The sequence below is a fragment of the Amblyomma maculatum genome, chromosome 1 (assembly GCF_055883805.1).
Source record: "Amblyomma maculatum isolate TAMU_Amacu chromosome 1, ASM5588380v1, whole genome shotgun sequence".
Taxonomy (NCBI): domain Eukaryota; kingdom Metazoa; phylum Arthropoda; class Arachnida; order Ixodida; family Ixodidae; genus Amblyomma; species Amblyomma maculatum.
Genome location: NC_139344.1, coordinates 331,964,119 through 331,984,672, shown reverse-complemented (window position 1 = coordinate 331,984,672; position 20,554 = coordinate 331,964,119). Strand labels below are relative to the sequence as shown.

Sequence of the window (20,554 nt, the reverse complement as noted above, 5' to 3'; positions counted from 1 at the left end):
GATTTGGCGCCAAAAGGCGAGACTCGGCCAAGGCTTTTGGTGGAGAGTTGGAGGAGAGATGTTCGGACCAGGTCAGGCTTTGCGTTGGCCGCGCTCCGAAGAGCCAAGAAACGTTGCGTATAGCGCGAGTTAAGTCGGTCAGACATGGATACTGGGTTTTGTGAAGAGCAAACTCTGGCTTGACGTTCTCGATCGTTCTGGCTTGAAATGACTGTACCGGTCGAAGTGTAAAATGTAATTTGTTGCAAATACACTGAGCTGTACAGTTGTGTCCAGTGTGTGTGTGTGTGTGTGTGTGTGTGTGTGTGTGTGTGTGTGTGTGTGTGTGTGTGTGTGTGTGTGTGTGTGTGTGTGTGTGTGTGTGTGTGTGTGTGTGTGTGTGTGTGTGTGTGTGTGTGTGTGTGTGTGAGGGGGGGGAGGGGGAGGGCATTAACAGCTTGCTCACATCATGGGTCCTCCTTCGCGTGCATGCACTTTGCTACTGATTAAGCTTGTCTCTATTATCTTACAATGCGCGTTTAATTATTATTATACAGTGTCAAGCTAGCACATTATGCGAGAGACCCGTCGACGGAGATAGCAAGCCTCGCTTAACTGAGCCGTGTGAACGTGCCTACGTGACCTAATTAGGTATCCAAATGTCCCTGAGGTTTGAAGAAGGCAGCGCCTGCCTACTCGACCATGTCAAGTGGTCATATGACGTCGCACAACCCGCCGACCAATCAGTGACCTGCCGATTGGCGGCCATCGATGCAGATGCATGAATAAAGGCAAACGAGACGTTCGGTTCCGGGGAAATGTCCGCAGGGATATACGCATATGTGAGTATATTGTTCCGTAATCTGCTTCATGTAGAGGAGGACTTCGTAACCAGAGAATGGACATGATCGGGAGATTGCAGGTGCCATATGTGTAGAGTATTGCAAGCGAACTAATGTATCGAGGACAAAAGTTCCCGGGACGCGCGAAAAGTGATTTTGTCGTGTAATTAAGTGCTACGCTATAGCTACAGTATAGGCGAATCCAAGTCTGGTCTGCAGTCACGGGATAATAACAGAGCTATGGGCTTCGATTCCTGATGGCGCGTCCTGGAGACTTTTATCCGCTATATCTCATTTCCTGTAATTTCAGCGTAGTCAGCTAGGTATCCACGGTTACTGTGGGGGATATGAGATGAGCACGAGCATTGAAGTTTATCGCAGAGGTCTTCGGGGAGAATGGGAGATTGGAGAGCGCGAAGTAGTTATCCAGTCTGCAGATACTGTGTAAAACGAGAGAGATGTTAGCTGAATGATATTATGAAGGGAGCGGTGGGTGATTAAGAACGGTAATGGTGGCAACAAAAGGGTGGCGGCGTTCGAAGATGCAATACGCGGCTACTCCGACACTGCCGCTTGAGGACAGGGCAAAGTCCGCGTCAGCAGCGTTATGACAAAACAAAAAAGAGCAGGATAGCCTGAACAGTGTGCCTGCCGACGGCCCGCACGTAGAGTACAGGACTTTGTGTGGGCTGCTAACGAGGTCAGTGCGTTTTGACGTGCAATGCATGCTTTTTCTTAACGAGCTTAAGGAGACGCTGGTTTTTAACGCAAAGGCTGAAGTGCGTACAGGTAGTTATGACCTGTGGTAACAAGTCGTGCTCGTAGATCTCATTTCAAGTATTGTGGTTACAATCAGAATATTTTCCTAATCTTCAGTTCCATTGTGTAAGCCGCCCATAGCGGTGTCATGCGCAGACACGTTGGTGCAACGCACGCGTAGGCTCTTGTCCGATCTCTCTTTTTTCTCCTCCTTTTGCCTGCGCACTAGTATTAATGGCCCTCATTTTAGAAAATACTGTTCTAGTTGGCTCCAGTTACAAGTGGTGCGTGGCGCGGCCGCTGTGCCGCGCGGTAATTTTGAATTTACGCGCCCTACGAGGAAAGGGAAGAGCGAAGGACGTGTATGATTTAGCTCTGTAAAATGGAGTGTTCAATGCAGCATTTTCTTTCTTTTCGTGGTAATTTTTAGAGAAAAAGCTGGCGAAAAGGGAACCATCATGGGCATTGGTTAATTTCCTCGCACCTTTTCTCTTTCAATATTTTGCCTGTTCTGAACTATACTCCCGAGAGAAAGGTCAGAGATAAAGACTTCAGTTTCATGTCTTATTTAGAGAATTTTCAGCTACCGCATGGCCTCACTGCAGCAAGACGTGCTCCTAAGTTGCGCGTGGCGTGTTAATTACACCGTCAGCAAGTATCGCAGTTTCTTCAAGACGTACCACAGTCTCTTAAAAACTATTCAGAGAGCGATCCTCGGGTACACGCACGTACGGCGTAATAAATTTACGTGGCACTTGAGTTGCTGTAAAAGCCATTTTCGTGCAGCCTTTGACAGGCAAAATGGCAGGCAATGATATGCGTGTCCGCACTAAAGCTGAGCGCACATGCTGATCTCAGGTTACACGTCATTATACTGACGCGGAATAAGCTTTTAATGTATACAATAGCGTTAGAAGGCTCATGGGGGATCCATTCATTGGTTGGAGGGAAGGGAGTTCAAAAGAGTGGATGATTCCCATTGGCTTCAAACGACGACTCCAAGATCACGTGACATCCGTGCTGCTACGCGACAGGCTTGGCTGCTTTCGCTTCCCGACCGCGCGGTTTCAATTTCGTCCATGTGCGGTATCGAATTTTTTTGGCTGCAGCGGCGACGAGAATTTCATTTTCAAAAATAGAAAAGCTGATATCACTAGCACTAAAAATGAGAACCCCGGAAGCTATTCCACATCGTCCTTCTTTTCAAGCCTGGGGTAACCCGTCTTTTCCAGTAAAGAATCCAAGAAGTTATACTGACTGGCGGGGAGATTTTTATATGCAGTTTTATTGGAGAGCAATGCACCTCTTACTACTGGACAACCGTTACCATACTCAGAAAGAGCGCAGAAAAAAATTTTAGTTAGAATAAATATTTATAGCATTGCCCGTAGTGTCCCATATTACTAACTATTTGCTTGTTTGAAATCTACTCCACATGGTGCAGCATACCGCTGAATATGTTTGAGGTCATAAAGCCTTATCCCTTCGCAACCTTCTTTGGTAGCACCGCTTCCCAAACATAAAGTGATCTAGAAGTTCTTATCATTGCATCGAAATCACTGTGGCGGAAATCTCCACGCAGAGAAGCAGACGACGCAGGGAATTCGGCTAGAGTTCGACTTCAAGCTCTCCACCGGAAACGGCCAGACGCGTAGCCAGCGCTCGCTACGGTTCAGACTCTCGACTCGAGTGGCAGCGACTGTAAGAGCGATTGAGAGAGAGAGGAGGGAGAGATGCAGCGCATATGAGACAGAGAAGAGCAGAGAGGAAAGGGAGAGAAGGAGTCGTGAGGCGCTTGCGCTCTGCTTCTCCACAGAGCCGGAGCCGGAGTCGTCGTCGTCGTCGGCAGCGCAGGCCACCCCCGGCGCTCCGCGAAAACACCGCCACTCCGCCTCTCCCCGGTGCCGCAGAAGAGCTCCACCGTCGAGCGCGCACGGCCCCGGGTCCCGCGCCTCTTTTACCATCTTTGCTTGTGTTGGCGTGCGGACGAAGTTGTCACACGGCAGGCCCATGATTAACACCTTCTGGAATCTGTGCCGCGCCTGCCCTATACCGGCAGAGAGCAAGGTAAGCTGGCTCTGCCCTTTCCCACCGTTCGGTCCATCGCCGCAGGGACCGACCGGGCTGCACCGCGGTGCATCTAAGCCTAACGGCGAAGCACACCCGCTGCAGCGGAACTAGCCGCTGCTGCCGCTCCGCAAACAGTGGCGTGGGCAGATTTTGCAGGCGCGTTGCAGTAGGTCAGCTCGGTGACCGGTAAAAAGCGGTTGCGCTCTCCGCTCGCATGATTCATCGTTGCGTGAGGTTTTGAGAAACAGAGAGCTAGATAGGCGCGTCACAGAGGAGCGTTGCTTTCTATTTCGGAAAGCGAAGCGTGCTTATACACACCAGCTTGAGCATAAGCTGTTCAAATGTCAATGCGCGAAGCGTGCCGCTCTCGCTTGACTCAAGGCGCGCTTTTTTTGGGAGGGGAAAACGTTTATTTGTAAACATTACTCCATCATGGGGCGCTGGCGTTGGTCGGCCGGAAGACCTCGTTTCGCCACTCCCGCAGAGTTTTTAGAGCGCGAGTGACCGTGGGGCCAGTCGTAAAAGCTAAAAGGCGGAACCGCCATATTCATGTGACATGTATGTTTGTTGCGCTGAGTCTTTCGCCGCGCCGGGGTCACACCCTCGTTAATGGATCAGCGCTGATATCGTAATCCCGTACGTGTCTCGCGCGTAATTCAATTATCCGTCAAAATATTGCCGCACTATCTGGCCACCACTTTCCGCGAGAACACTGGAATTCCTTAATTATAGGGCGGTCCTTCCTGATTACAGCGACCGTTTAGTTACATTTGGCCTAATTTCAGAATCGATCCATTAAAGCTCTAACTTCGTTAGACACAAGCAAATAAATTGTGATTTGAAATGTATATACAATTACCGTCAAGACCAGTCGCAAGTTCGAGCAAGGCGGCGAAAACCAAGCAAACGCCTACCATGTATCTTATTCAGCTTTTTTGTTGTTGTTGTGTTGTTCGTGGAAGCTTGACTCTAAATGGATTTTCATGTTTTATGAAACATTTTTATACTTATTTGCAAATTCTTATCCCAGCTTTCTTTTTTTTTTTTTTTTTGCGTTCGAATTTGCAGTATGTAAAAGCGCGCAGCATAATGTCATTTAGCTTGCTCATCGAGTTGAAAGGTACCACCTATGCATAAAGCCGGATATTCTATTTCTATTTTAGTCTAACATTTATTCAGTAATCTCATAAAGCTGTTTCCATTCCAGAGATTACTTTGATATTTCACATTTCTTTTTATTGTGTCTGTGTCCGGCTTATCCAGAACGCGCGGTGAAAAAATAAACGCCGCCGACCACAGTGAAAGAGGCATTTCGGCTCCCATACAGGAGGAGGCTCAATTCGCAGTCTCAACCTGTCGAGGAAGCAACCTGGGCGTGGTATCCCGTCCTACAACTAAGCTTTGTTATACCCGCTCCTACAATTCATCCTACGCCTCTCACCATGTACGCACGTTAGCTCTCATTAGTCAGTCACAAATGTTAAACTGTAAATTCAACTTGTTCGCAAAGGCTTCAGAGCACCACAGCCACCGAACTCGGTAGCGCAAAGAAGGCTGGGAAAGAAAGATGGGAGTGAGACCCACTGCTGTGGCGCCGTCACCTGTGCGGAACATGCATACTCAGTTTGCGCAACTTTCCGCGTGGGGCTTTGACCTTGCTCAGATTCTTCACACGTGTTCAGACAGCGGCGGGTCGTAGAGATAGGTCGTCCGCCATGTCAGATGGCAATTAAGCTGCGCTGGTATGGGTAAAGTCCGTCGATCGACCCTGTACACCCGTGGCAGCGTTTTTTTTTTTTGTTCGTTTTTTTTTTTTGATAGATTGGCTATCGATCCTATTGATTGGCTGCGCAGTAGAGGCGCGCCGTGAGGCCCATCGGTTCCCCAGCCGGTGGCAAATACGAGCCTTTTAGTAGCGTGATATGGGTGTTGTATATAAATTTGACCCGATGCGCTGCACATCGCATCATTATGTGGAAAACTTCTTTACGCTAGATCAAAGAATGTAACGAATTCACGCGGGAAAAAACTAAATTTATTTAATCGAGAAGTTCTTAGAACCGAATACTCATTTTTTTAAGCAAAGGCGGATTTAAGCTGCGTCGCATAAGCTTCACAGCCTCAGAAGCATTATTCACCAATTTGCCTCTATTGACTAGCACCGCATACCTACTAGCACCGTGCCTACTAGATTCGAAAATTCGGTGACTGCTGAGCTAACCAGACTGTATTCAACTGTGCTGCCAAGAGAGCGTTAGAGCCACACTAACATCAGCAGCCGCCAGGCTTCCTCCGCTGAGCAGAGGGCAGTCATATACGCGTCACTCTGGGCGCCATGCATGTGGGATTCGTGATCTGGCACGCCAAGAAATGACGATTGTTGGCGAGGTTCCGCTGCGATATTTTCGCGCACACCTCAAAATGTAACGTACGCACATCTGGCTGCGCATAAGAGAGCGTACACAAACTGGGATTCCCTTTTGTTCTTTCTGCCTTTCCAGTGGTGCTTCTTTTTCCAGGTATACCTACACACTAAAGAGGGTGCATGGTACAAAACCTTGCTAATATCATAGTACCTGTGCAAATGCGCTGACGAAGCATATTTTTCAGTGCTCTCTCATGTCATTCGCTTGAGTTACACTAATGGTACGAATTATTTTTATTTTATTTTGCACAAAAAAAAAAAGAAGAAGAAACAGCTTGCGTTGCTTTGCATGTTCTCTCGTAAAATTCCACACCCTTCAGAGTGTACCGAGCAGATATAGTGTAAATGTATGCTCACAAAAGAACTAAAATCGGTTTCGAAGCAGCCTTGCATGCGAGCACTTAATAGTAAAGAGCTTCGGGTTGATATCGGGGCGCCGGGTTCGCATGGGTTCGTAAAGAGCGCCGAAATTTTCAGCAAACAGACGATGTTTTTAATTTGGCTCCCCTTCGACTGACTGCAGCCCCTGAGTGCGTGCAATGATCCCGCGGCTTCAGGCGTGGTGCAGCACCACCAGGAAACACAGCACTATTTTTGTTTTGAATATAATTTTTGAGTTTTGAACACGGCTTTCTGGGCGCGATATTAGCCATCCTGGGCTGCATCAACAAAGGGATGAATTATGCCTATTGGTATGCTGGTTAACCAATTTCTAATAATTAACTTAAATTTAATCTGTTGCAGCAACGCGTCTGGTTGCAATTTGAAGCCAACCTTTAATAATAGCCGTATCAGTTCAAAATTGCGACTGCTCTTGGCGCTGTGGCTTAATAAACTTCGCCTACCTCGTGCCAAGAGACGCACACTTTCGAAAACACCGTGCTCTAAGCGTTGCCCCCAACGCCGTCACTCCATGGCGCAAATGCCACATCAGTTCTCTCCACGGCTTGTGTGGCGTTGCTTGTCTTTTCATCGGGAAATTTCACTTGAAACAGCCCGGTTAGTGTTCAACCTATACCTGAAGTGATTAAGTACGTCGACTGGTCTCAGCTTTGCGACAATCGAGCAGTTTGGAGGCCATAGGATGTGCTTGGACAACACTGAAGCATTGCGGACAAAGGGGTTCTTGGTATAGCTCCCAGAATATTTAGGCCCGATAGCGACGGTCACATCCGCGTGGTGTAAGTGCAAGCTGTCCCTCGCAGAGCGCACCGCAGTTTCGCGTATGTCCATTAGTATCACAGACGCATTCGCCTCAAAGCCGGCACGCCAAACGACCTCCTTCTAAGCCTTAGGCCGAGCCATGGACCCGCGTTCCTCTCATTTACGTCTTTGTCTGCAAGGTCTGGCCATTGCGAGCATCTCGCCGTCATTACACGCACAGTGGAGGGAATCCAGAGAAAGGCCAGGAAGGATCGCGAGGGAGAAAAAGCGCAGGAGTGGGGAGCTGCGTGATGAGAACGTTCCCGAAAGTGAGAGAAGCCAGGGAGAGAAAGGAAGATAAAACGGGGTGCGAAGCTTTCCGTGAGTGGAAGAGCGATAGGAAGGGAAAGGAAACAAAAGAAGAATGAGGACTTGGAGGATCGGGGGCGCCTCACGTACGCGAAAGAGAAGACGTAGGAAGCGAGAGGAGAGCATGGGGAAAATAGGGTGCGGGTAGTATCCCGTATGTGTCGAAGGCTTCGCAACGCCGAGGACAGCCGCCGACGTATGCCGCTCGATATCGTGCCAAAACCGAAACGGGTGCTGCCGCGTCGATGCCGTATAGAGCGTATGCGTGCGAGTGCGTAGGAATTTACCTTTGTGCGCCGCTGCCCCTTCTCCGCAGAGCGTCCCTGTAATGTCCTTGACGAAACACAGGGACCCCATCTCGAACGGCCGTCTCGCTCGTGTTTTTCGCTTGTATGTATCGGCCACAGAGGTTTCACATTTCCCCTCGGGTTATTCCTTTATTCTCCTCTCCCTGTTTTGAGTTCATGCACTGGCTGGCCTATCAGGACTGAACACATTTGTGCGCGGCATTCGCATCATATTCGCATCGCATTACTATCTTGTCTACATTTTTTTTCTTTTTTTCATGAAACAAAGAGAGAAATGACCAAAAAAATTCTTTAAAGCTGGCTGTTCGCTTCCTTTGTCCCTGCTTTCTTTTTTTTTTTTTTTTTTTTTTTTTTTTTTTTTTTTTAGAACTTGCTCGCGTACTTCGGGAGACGCTGAAACGTGCGAGATTTTATGTAGCTTTTTTCCACTGTGGCGAATTGAACATTCTTGAAACCATGCCTTTGACATCGTTCAAACTGGAATTCTATACTCTGCAGTGGAACGGATTTATTCAGCGAGGAACCAAATAAGAGTTTCGTTACAATGACGTAGCGGAAAGAATAGCGCGGACTTCCACGGAGAAGGGAAATTCGGCGTGAAAGGGACGCAAAGCTCCACGCACTTTTCCACTGCGAATGTGTGTTTGTTTCTGCCGGAATGTACTGGTACATGCTGGATTTCAAGTGCCCGCCCATAAACTCAAACAACTCCTTTTTGTTCAATAAAGCTTTTCTTCCTCCTCCTCTTTTACGCCTCACTGTTTACCATTTTATGCGCTGACCACGCGTGGGTATAGATAAAACAATTACACAGTCTCAGTTATGCATATTTTCCGATATAATGAACTACGAGTTTAGATTTGTCCTTTTGGCGTGCTTATTGAGTGCATATATTATATTGTTACGGACGAAGAAGGAAGAGGGTAGTGGCGCGGGCAGGAGCGCGCGCGAGGCCCGCACACAGATTCATTAAACGTCATCTCACGACCATCGAGCATCTTCTCTCTGTCCTCTGTTCTCCTGTTGTCATCGCTTGCCGTCACGTAACATTTAGTGGAGTTGCTGGGTACGTCATCCCCATCCTCGCCTTGGAGCATCGACGCCATCTGTAAGCCAGGGACATCGCCGAGCAGCTTCGCCCCAGCCCTTCAAGCCCAGAGCTGACCAACTACCACCGCCCAGCCCCCAGCCCGGACCTGAAACCAACGAGAACAGACAGACCAATCAGAACCGAGACGAAGGACCCGAATGACCCGAAGGAACCGATGGACACGAACACGCAACTCCTGCCCAAGCTGCTCTACGTGACCTCGAGCCATCGGTCCCATGGACTCTGGTGACGGATGGTTGACAGCTCCAGGGGAGGAGGATCACCCACGCATCAGACATCGTACCTGCAAACCGTTCTATTCTTCTTCCTCTTCTTCAAGCGTCCAGACACGCCCATCATCATGCCATAGAATCATCATCGGTAAACTTCCTCGTCTACGATCGGGACGATCGCTCGATCGGTGGCCCCGGGTCATGTACGGACGAAGGAGGAAGAAGAGGGCAGTGGCGCGGACAGGAGCGCGCGCGCTAGGCCCGCACACAGATTCATTAAACGTCATCTCACGTCCATCGAGCATCTTCTCTCTGTCCTCTGTTCTCCTGTTGTCATAGCTTGCCGTCACGTAACAATATTTTACTTGTCAGCAGGAAGTCATGCCTAAATGAATTCTTGGAACTACTCATTGAGCAAACAGGTTTATGTGGTTAATTATTACGGTATCGCTAATGCACAAACGACACAATGATTCGCGTTCGTTGTCGCGGTTCATTCTTTGTGCTCCCGGTGCGAGAACAGCTCGCAAAAGTGATCCTTGACTAATGACATTCCGAGCTCACTGCAGAAGCGCAAATAGTTTAATCTAGCAGTGCGAAGACATTGTACATGCGACGTTCACTATTATTCTTCTCGGCGTCGTCAGCGTACATAACCGTCTATTCCGCTCATTGTTTACGATCTTCCAAAGACCTTTAGCGGCCGTCCTTTCGAAGGGATGAAAGAGTACTCTGCCACCCAGCGCCATTTCGCCGTCCCCCATGTAGGTCTCAGGTCACACGTTTGCGCGTATATAGTAAGCATTATGGCTACGTGCCAGAATATTTGTTCGCTTCCTGGCTCGACTCGATTTACACTCATTAAGCGCGGCCCGAAAGACGCCCTCTTAACGCTAACGCCGTGAAAGCGATTGCCTCCAGCGACGTCTCTCCGCCTTTCGTGTGTTTAGTATCTAGTTCCCCTACGTTCGTTATGAACGTTCTTCCGCACATACGTGTAGAGTTTGTTTTGTTCGATAGTCCCCATCGCCTTTTAAGCTGGCGAAAAAAAAAAAATCGCAGTTTTCTGCAATTTGATGCTTTATTTGTTTTTCTCGACCTTTCTATCGTTTCTATAACCGTGCGTCCAAGCTATTGTTCCCTTTAAGAACGGATCAGACGACAAACAAAAATCTGAAAAGTGATGAAGGACTCGTCTGCAAGACTTTTCCTTTCGACAGCTTAAGTTGTGCTTGGCGCTTTGTGTAGTGTTTTCCTGTTCTCTTTTCTTAACTGCGGCTGTATCCGTTACCAAACCCTCCGAAGCGTTGTTTGAGAGATGGAGTGATCGTTTTACCGCTTTTATAAAACTAGGAAGGTCGCAACTGGGCGCTTTTATCTCCTGCTGTCAATGTCTTTTGTAAGGTCTGTAGAGTATTGATATTTAGGGCATCTGTTCGTATTTTATTTTTTCACGTAATGGTTAAGACAATTAATAAAGATTCTACAGGGATGCGCTCCTCATTACAGTATGCGCTGACAACGGGATATCAGTAAAAGGTGCGGATGTCTCTGCATCATGCTTTGTGTCATGTCTTGTATCATTATTGCATGGTTGCACAACCAGACATCTGCTCGGGGTATACATGACTGGTGGTTATGTTACTTAGAATGCCTATATAGAGGTACGACGCGTATGCATTGAACATACATCGAAAGGCGTAGTTAGCCTTTTCTGTCTGAGGCCTCACTTCAGGTCCCGAAAACTATGTGATCGGTAACAACTTTTTTTTCTCAAAAGTGCTTCTAATAATGTCGCATTAATAAGAGAACAAAAAGGTAATAGCCGGAGCTTGCACTGTTAAGGCACTCGCACGGCAAGAAAAAAAAAAGAAACAAATTGCTCAAATGCAGCTTGAACAGCAAAAACGGTGAACAAGAACGGTGTTATTGAATTAAGATGCTGGTTATATTTAATAAAGGTTAGTTTGCTTACGCTAAATATACTGCGCTGTTGTGAAAGCCCGCTATTTCCGGTGGACGCTTGCACATTGTATATACTAGTTCATTCGTTAAAGAGTTTATTATTTCTTAAGGAAGGTTAAGATGACAATAGTAAATATAAGTTTTTCATAATGTGTTCTTACATAAGGTATCGGTCAGCGCAATCAAATTTCTTTTTCTGGAACACAGGTATCGACTACCGAAAGTTCATCTGCTTTTGTTGTCATGTGTACTGCCTCGAGTTTTAAATTTTCGCTTTATTGGCTTAATGTCTTGCCACATGAAGGTGACTAAGATACACCAAGATCAGATGTGTGGCAGAGGCTGTTCACCGAATTCATGCCGCTGTTTTGTGCAGTTGTACACTTGCCTAAATGAGATAGGCTGAAGATTACGCTTGACATATTATCATATGCGACCATTTGACTTCGAAAATCTTAACTCTGAGGAGATTCTGCTCTTCGTGCATGGAGAAAACATCACTACGCTGCTCTAAGCCCGATTTATAAGCAGCTTTTAGATCGTGTAGCTTTCATACATCTGTCCTTATGTTATATTATATGATGTTTTATTTTGTTGACCTATATAACAAAGTGTATGGCCGGGCAAGCGGACAAGTGGCAAAGGCGAAGCTTTGATGCCGTCAAAAAGAATGGGGATAGAAGGAGAGACGAGGTCACAAATAAAGCCCTGAGTAGTTTCGCCTGCAGGTCACAAGCAATAAGGGCGCTAGAGTAGTATACAATCGTGATAAAAAGTTTATAGGACGCATGTTCAGTTGGAGTTATTGTACAGCTCTTCATGACTACTCAGTCGCGAAGTATTACTACCAGCGCAAAGCATTGAAGTTTCCTCATGCCTTTATACTCTTCAAGCGATCAGATTATATGATCGCGCCGAAATGATTTTTTTTTTCCCCGGCACACTCGCGTCCCATAAACATTAAATTACGATAGTACGCGCAGCTCTTTTCAGTTAACTGTTTAGCAAGCGAGCTTTGTCACAAGTCACAGCTGCAAATATGGAAGCCTGATTTCGAGCGTAAGGTCATTTCAGTGTTTTAGAGAGATAGTTGAGACTCGACACCCGCCGCGGTGGATAAGTGGTTAAGACGCACGGCTACTGAACTGGAGTACCCGGGTTCGAACCCGACCGCGATTTCCGCGTTTCGATGGAGGCGGAACGCAAAGACATTCCAGTGCTGTGTGGTGTCAGTGCACGCGAAAGTTCCCTAGGTTGTAAAAATTATTCCGGAACCGTCCACTACGGCACCTTTTTCGCTGTTTCTTTTTTTTTTTTTTCTTTTCTCTCTCGCCTTCACCACTTCTCTTACGGCGGGGTTCAAGTGCCCACCAAGACACACACAGGAGCGCGCGCGCGTGCCCGCTTAGAATATATAGTTTAAATATTGTATAAGTATTGTACGATTTCGGAAACACAAAAACCATTAATTAACCTCATAATTCTGCCTCCAGAGGTATCCTACTATCTTTGTCAGTTCGGCGCAGCGCCGATAAAAAATACTTCTTTAATTCCGACCGTGTAATATGAAGCCATCACCTCTTTAATAATCGTTCTTAATTTACAGGCTAGATCAACTAACATATATTTGCACTATTTATTTGCCCATTGGATAAAAGCGAGGGCGGATAGATTCTTTGTGAATGTGCGACTGACGTGAGCTTAGAAGCAAAGTAACTGCACTAGGGCGACATCCGATCAATAAGCTCAACGTCGTAAGGCACTTGTATTGATAATATTGCTATCAGCATAGTCAATAAAAGCAACATTTCTGCTTGGACGTTCGCCGTTTGCTCTTGTACCATTTGACCAACTTAAACCTTATTTCTTAGCGGTATTATAGACGAACTCTGCCGCTTTCAGCTCGGCCGTGCATCCGCAAGTCAGAGCATGGGTGCTTCACGAACGCAGATTAACGCATGTAAATAGTGCACCGGAAACTATAAGAGTGACGGCTCGAGTACATATTCCAGTAACACTGTATTGTGTCGTCGTTCTTTCAGTGTAGACACAGCGCTGTCGTTTCGCCCTCGTCACTTTTGTTTTCATTTCCGTAATGCACAGCACACGCTACTCTCGTTGCAGCAATCAGAGAAATTGCCGTCGTTTCCTCTTTAGCAAGTTCCGCATTTCGTAAGTACGCTTCGCGTTACGTTTGTGAAACACATTGTTTATGCATCGTGTGCTCTGGTTTGTGGCTTCTCTGAGCGGTAAACAGAAGAAAGAGGCGAAGAGAGTGGGGACGACAATGCGTACAACCAATTGATCGTGACAAGATGACGCCGGCCGTCTTGCCCGCAATGAAAACACGAATTGCTGCTGGCGCGCGTGCTCTTTTTCAAAACAAAACTAGCGTATATATGTAGTCGCCGCAGAAACAACGGCGAATGTGGCTCTATCGCGTACATGTAGAGTACATCATACGCACGCTCACGCGCGCACGCACGCACACACACGCGCTCAACGCACTGAACAGCCCTCGCTTTTGCTTTTTTACTCTCCTCTCGTCCACTCTAATAGAACGACGCAAATTGTCAGCGCTGTGGCTGAGCAAGCGGGGCAATATAAAGGCAGGAAAAAGAAAAGGAAAATAAGGCACAGATGGAACATATATCAGAATGGCTTCCGTACACGTTTCCTCCGCTGTGCAGACGACAGACAAACGCACAGGCGCAGCAGACGACAGACACATCGCGAGCGTCTGGGTCGGGCGCGCATGCGCCATAACCTCCGCAATCCTTTTTGCTGTCCCGACGGCTGCACTCGCAGCAGACGAGCGCTGATGGGCGGGCGACTGCGTCTGGGCCGGCTTTCGCTCCCCACCGTAGGCTTCGCGCTGGCTTGGCTGGGCTTTCTTTGTTATCTTCCTTGCTTTTTTTTTTTATATTCTAGCCTCTTTATTTCTCCAACGGTCACTGCTGGGCGAACTGCTACTCATTCGGCGAGAACTAGACGAAGGAAGCGAAGGCTGTAATGGCGGCCCCGTGTCAGGCGCAGAGAGAAGCCCAGCTAGTCCAGAGGGAGAATAAGTACCGAACCCCTTCGGGCTTCGAAGTTTTTTGAGTGCCTCTGCCAGCCGGTTTGAACTCCGCCCGGAATCTCGAGAACGCGGACCTCTGAAAACAGGAGCTCGGTGCCAACTCTATAAGAGAGCGAGCACATGGAACTAGAACATCGTGCCGGTCCTTTCGGCTGCTGTGTGCAATGTTCGTTTTATTTTTATTCGTTAGTTGTTGTTTTTTTCCTTACGCTCGTAGCCGCCTTTAACAGCAGAAATGGAAACCATGTCGCTTGATGGGCGACGAGTATCCAGCCTTGAAACGAATGTCAGAAAGGATGGAGCATATTCTGGCAAAACATGCGGGAGCAGCGGAGTGCAGACTGCTTCCATTCAGTCAGAGTATAACATAGCCCCTGCACAGGGCACTCTTTCTGATTTTGAAAATGTACCCTGCCTGCATAGCTCTTCCATACTTTCTTGTTTTGTTTTCTGTTTCAATTGACTGGCATTTCTTTTTGAGGAGGCTGCGATATACACAGGATGAAGTGACCATCGCAACACGGATCGTCTCTTCAACTTACTCGTCTATTGCTCATCGTTTCACACAGCCTACTATTGTCTGCATAGCGAACGGGTCACATTATCCCCGTTAGAAATGAGAAAGATGACGCCATATTGGTAATGCATGGATAAATTATTATGGTGAGGGTCGCTAATGATAGCATCGCTCGTTTATTGCCACCATATATAAAGCGCTATAATCTTTTCCCGTGACGATAATTGTGGCGGGAGGCATGCGGTTTATTAATATTAACTAGAGGGAAAGCTGGCGTCGCCATCTATGCGAGTTTCATAAAGGACAATTCATAGGCAGTGATATTGTCGGGAATACGAGGTGAGCCGAGGATGGGTATTCTGCCCCAAAATCGATACCATGCGGCGCGATGCTTTCCAATGTGCGAGGATTAGATTATCAAATTAGCGCGTTTTTGTTTTCACTTTTATATAAATTTAACACAGTGTTAGGCTGTTATAAAAGCTCTCGCAGCATTTATTCGAGGTAATTGTCTCGAGAGGAGTCGTATTGTTACGGCTGAATGCGTGCTTTATGCCTAACAATACTCGAGCCAATTACAAAACATTATCTCCCCTGCATTCCTGCGCCTCTCCAAAGTAAATGAAGTGCAGCGCCTCCATTCTTCCTTCCGAATAAAATTGAGAACTGCTAAGAACAGCGCGAAATTAGTATGGTACATACAAGAAAATGCACACAAAAATACCACCTCTTACTCGCCTAGCAAGCTTCACTCTTCGAATTAATTAAGAACCTTTGTAGCGCAAGGAATTATTGATGTCATTCATTCAATCATTCATTCATTCATTTACTTACTTACATGTAACGCCCTACTGCATTTTTGCAGAGGAAGTGGGGACACGCATTGATGGCATGGGGCCAACGTAAGGAGATGAAGGTCAAAAATATAACGATCACACAAAAAAAAAAAAAAAAAAAAAACGAAGGGAACAAGCGAACGATAACGAAGACATCGCGCAAGCTGTTTGAAATACATGCGACACTAGAGCTCGAAACAACTCTTCCCTCTGGCATTCGGCAAAGGAAGTTGATTCCATCGCTGATAGTGTGGAGAAAATAAAATAATGAAAGACGTTGTTCCGACAACTGAATTTCCTTATTTTCAATTGATGATCACGCCAAAATGAGGAGGCAAAAAGTAATTTGGTGTTGATTGTTGTGGGCCGGCTTTGTACAGGGACACTCAATTAAGTATGTTCTCTCATGCGCCAACGATATTCCTCTTGGGAGAAGCTAAGTCAAGGGGGTGTATTCTTTGCCCTAAGAGTGATGTCTGTTTGTATACAACCACTGAACGCGCTGCGGTCACGCCATCACGGTACGTCGCCCGAACTCAGAACTTACCACGGATGGGCAACGTAGGCGACTGGGCGTGGCATTGTTCGCTGCGATCACGACAGTTCCTCGCCAATGCCCCCAAAGAATATATGGCCCTATGGAAAGCCTACACAAAGTATCACTGCATAAACTATAAGGCCCCTAGATTATGCCGTGGTGAAAATGTGTGCAGATTGCAGAAGTCGGCGCCCACACTTCAAAGCAAGTCGCGCCGTACATCGACTGAAAAGGAGAAATGATAAAGTATAATATGTGTGTGCACGTGTTTCTTTCTTTCTTTTTTTTTTTTTAACAGTTGACACATCTCGTAGGCATTACTTCTACATCGATTACACTGTAGAAGGAACTCCATGCTTTATACGTCTTCAATTCTTATTTCCCTCCTTCATTCCACTCACTTTTTTTCCTTCTTAATTGCGTTGGCAAGCCCCTGCGATGGTTTTCTTGACATGTGAATGGATTAATGAAATTTCTACAACGACGAAAAGTTAGCATGCTTCATTTTCGCTGATTTGTGTGAAAAAGAAACAGCGATATCTGGGTGATCCTCGCAGTGCAACCAGTGCGAAGCAATCAGTACGCTCACTCACATTCATCATTTTTATGAATAGTGTTATGCGTCGATCACAACGCTCACTGTGATTTCTTGACTTGAGCACATCCGCTCCTCCTGGGGGCCGGATTGTCACTGTGACGTCAGCACTCGTACCCGGTTTCCGTGTGATCGCTGAGCAGAGTGAGAGACTAATAACTTTGTTTAGTGTCCGGCAGGGTTTAGCGCGACCCGGCCTAGGTCTCACTCGTGTGAACGTCGAGATATCTCTTCGCCGCCTCGAGGGCCTGCCGGATGGCCCAGACTTGTTCCTTCAGGCTGGAGCTGCGCAGAGCGGCGGACCATTCCTGCGTTTCGTGCCGCCGTCGACGTTGCCCTTAGTAACCAGCTCCTGCTGATTTAGGTGTTCACAGAACATGTGACAGATACTGTGCCTTTCCTTTCCTGTGAACTAATTATAAGATTGATTGATTGAATGTCCTTTATTGAATGGAAAGGCTCATGGCCATGGATGGGGATAAAGGGGAGTAGAGAGAATCTTCATTGTTTGGATCGTCACTCAAATCACATTGCTCTAACCAGGCCACTAAGCGAGGCATACTTGGCGAATATCATCTGTGTGTTAGCATCAGTTTCTAGAAGGGAACGGTAGTTCATTCGCTTTTTTGCTTTTAAGCACGAATTGGACCTAGTGGTAGAAGGAAAGCTGTGCGTGTTGCGGCGATAGCCTTTGTAACACGTCTTTTCAGTCCTCGGTCTTTTCATAATTTTTCTTATAATTAGCTCGCCCATTCTCAAAGGGAGAACTAATAATAATAAAAAATATGAGAAGATCGAAGATTGAAAAGACGTGTTACAGAGGCTACCGCCGCAACACTTATAGCTTTCCTTCTACCACTAGGTTCAATTCATGCTTAAAAGCAAAAAAGCGAATTGATATCAAACCAGTGTATTATAGTGCACGTGTGTGTATTATACGGGAAATTTGTGTGATGGAGATGACGTTTGTATCGGCATATTGTGGGAGGCTGTGGCTCGCAGATGATTCTGTTTACCCTATACAGTGGTTCGATTTGTCTTCGGTGCAGCACTACACGGTCGGAAAGAAGTCCGTGCGCCCTACCGATTTTTAGTCTGTACAGTATACACGCACATCAGCAGCTAAAGGCGAAAACACTCAGTAATGTATGTACCCCGTTGTTCTCTGGACCAAATTTGCGCGAAACACTCGAGAAACGAGGCCACGCAGGGACACAGAACATCAGCGCTCTAATGTGCGTGCGGTGCGCTCGGCGAGTGAAGTGTCACGCTCGGTACGTCGCCCTTTTCTCCGCCGCGGTCGGTCACATCCGAGGGAGCGGGCAATTGCGTCCTTTGTAACCCTGCGCGTCAACGCTTTCTCGCGTGCCATCCTTTCTCGCGTCCCTTTTCGTTTCCTTTCTTCCTCCTCCTTTTGTCCCACACTCCAGCTGGCACGGATCCAGCGCCTGTCTGTGTGCCCTGAACACTTACACTGTATCACAGCGATGCAGCTACGATACCGATCTGGTCGTTGACCATATGTTGTGGTGCGGATGAAATGTCCCCCCCCCCCCCCCCCCCCCCCCCGTACGCTAACGAATTGCCGTTTGCGCCACCGCGCACCCGCTCGAAACGCGCGGTGATTGCTCAAGGAACGCTCAATACGTATAGCATATACGTGGCCGTATGATATAATGCGCGTTTCTGCGGCTTCTGCCCGCTCGGAGGGAAGATCGAGTTATGCGACTCGGAGCCAGTTGGGACCGGGCGTTGCGCACGTACTGCAGACGCGAACAAGGTCGTACGTACCCGAGGTCACATAGCCCCGCGTTGCGTAAAGTTGGTTCGAAGCCATTGTTATTAGTTTCGTACATCAGTAATACAATTACTTATACATGTGTTTGTTTATTAATTTGAGTATTGGTTCTTTAATTCCAGACACCCTCAATCACAGAGGCATTGGGGAGGGTAACAGGTCTCAAGGACAAAATTATACAAAGTGGCGAAAAAAGCGCAAAACATGTATTCGTCAACAGGCCTTAATATTTAATAGTCCCCCTCTCCCCTCCCCCCCCCCCTTTTTTTTCTTTTTTTTTCTTTCTTGCAGTGCATCATCAAAATGAAGTCAGCTGAATGAACTCGTTTTAATGAGCTCCAATAAAGTGTTTTATATCTTATAACAAATTCTTATCTGCGAACTTCTTTTTTACAGTTTAAATTTTAGAGCAATGCGAAAATGGCTCAAAATCTTGTTTTCTACATGTTGGCATGCATGAATTTTTAAGGATATTTGTAAAATGTACCATGTATACAAAAAAAGCGAAAACTCATTTTAAGTCCATAGTTTAAGTTCGGCGCCCATAGTTTGTCGGCGTTGTGAAAGAAAAATTTTGATTGGTCGAGACTCGAGAGTGTCCCTGACGCATTCATGACGTTCCATGTAGTTGCCTCGCTAAAAAAAAAAAAAAAAAAAAAAAAAAAAAAGACATGGCGGTGAAGTAGTGGAGTAGAACCCTGAAAAATGTGTGCTAAATAAAGGGCGGTGAGAGTGTTTTTCAGTATTAGGACTCCGTTCTACCCACTTTTTCACATGCCCATACGACAACTATATTTTGCTTACATTATCTCTGGGTGTTATTTTTGTACAAAAAGTTTTCTCCTAATATTAAAAAAAAAAAAGCCCTAACATCCACACTTAGTCCTAGAAAATTCAATATGCTCGGCACGCCTGTAAAGAATGGTTGTGTGGTGATGAATGATCAGTCATGGTGAGCAGTACTTCAGTGACCCACTTTCAACGTTGGTCTAGACAAACTAAAAACTCCAAACATGGATCTTTGTGCACTCCTTAATGGGAGTTAATCACTTACTAGCCTTGAAACATGAAGAATAACCGATGTGTCTCGGTTTACTATATATCACAGCGTACTTGTACTTTCGAAATTTATTGAATGTGTATTGCCTATCATGAATGCCTTGTAGTGCTATATTATTGACTTCCATGATGCAGCCGTTGTAACTGTTTCCGCACTACCTGCTTTTCCCTTTTGCCTCTCTTCCCCCTTGTCTCTTACACCGTAGAGGACCGAGGGCCAGTCAAGTTGACTAGATCAACTTATTGCCGAGGATCAATCCTGCATGTGACGGTGTTTTCTGTTCTTTGACAGCCTGAATTAATTAATTCGCCCTCTGAGCTTATTTTGGATGATAAAGCAGTATCCTTTGCTACGTTTCGTGCGCGGGCTCAGCTGTATGCAGCCATTCTCAACTTATGCTCTCCTTTGGTTTCAGAAGCGCCACACAGCAAAATAGCAAACGAAAGAGAAAATTAAGCTGTAGTTTTCTGGTTTCGGGCAAAGAGCATGATGCGAAAGCCTTTCAGATTGGTGTTCGCATTCATCTGCAGCGAGGTACCGAGGTCAGTTGCTGCGGTTGGAAAAGAGTTAATAAGACAAGTGATAGCACAGATACGATAAGTGTACAGAAGGCATTTTACTAGTGAACGAGAAGTTATTTGCAATCAATTTCTTTGTTACTTTAGAGAGCTTCGGTGTGGCACGATTCCTTACGATAAGAGAAACGCAACCAGCATCCTACGGCGAAAATCGTGTAATTTATCTACATGAAATCCTCGCGGATCAGCGGATATCAGAGCAGTAAACTCTCATGATGAAGATAGCGGCTGTCGTAGTTGCCGGCACCAGGCTCAACTCTGCCAAGTCTTCGGGATAACATTTAACCACACTTCAGGAGAAGGCTTTGACAGCCTTTCCTTAGTTTATCTCCTTCCTCTCCACCCGCTTTTTTTTTTTTTGTTTTTGCTT

At 46.6% G+C, this 20,554-nt stretch overlaps 1 protein-coding gene across 1 annotated transcript in view; it reads left to right on the top strand.

Moving 5' to 3' along the window:
* Positions 1-3,501: 3,501 nt before the first annotated feature.
* The window catches only part of LOC146207427 (uncharacterized), a 77,031-nt gene continuing 59,978 nt past the window's right edge, over positions 3,502-20,554 (top strand). The window contains exon 1 of the mRNA XM_084587342.1: positions 3,502-3,647. Within this exon, the coding sequence (XP_084443468.1) occupies positions 3,591-3,647 (57 nt within the window). The 5' untranslated portion in view covers positions 3,502-3,590. The remainder of the gene's footprint in view (positions 3,648-20,554) is intronic.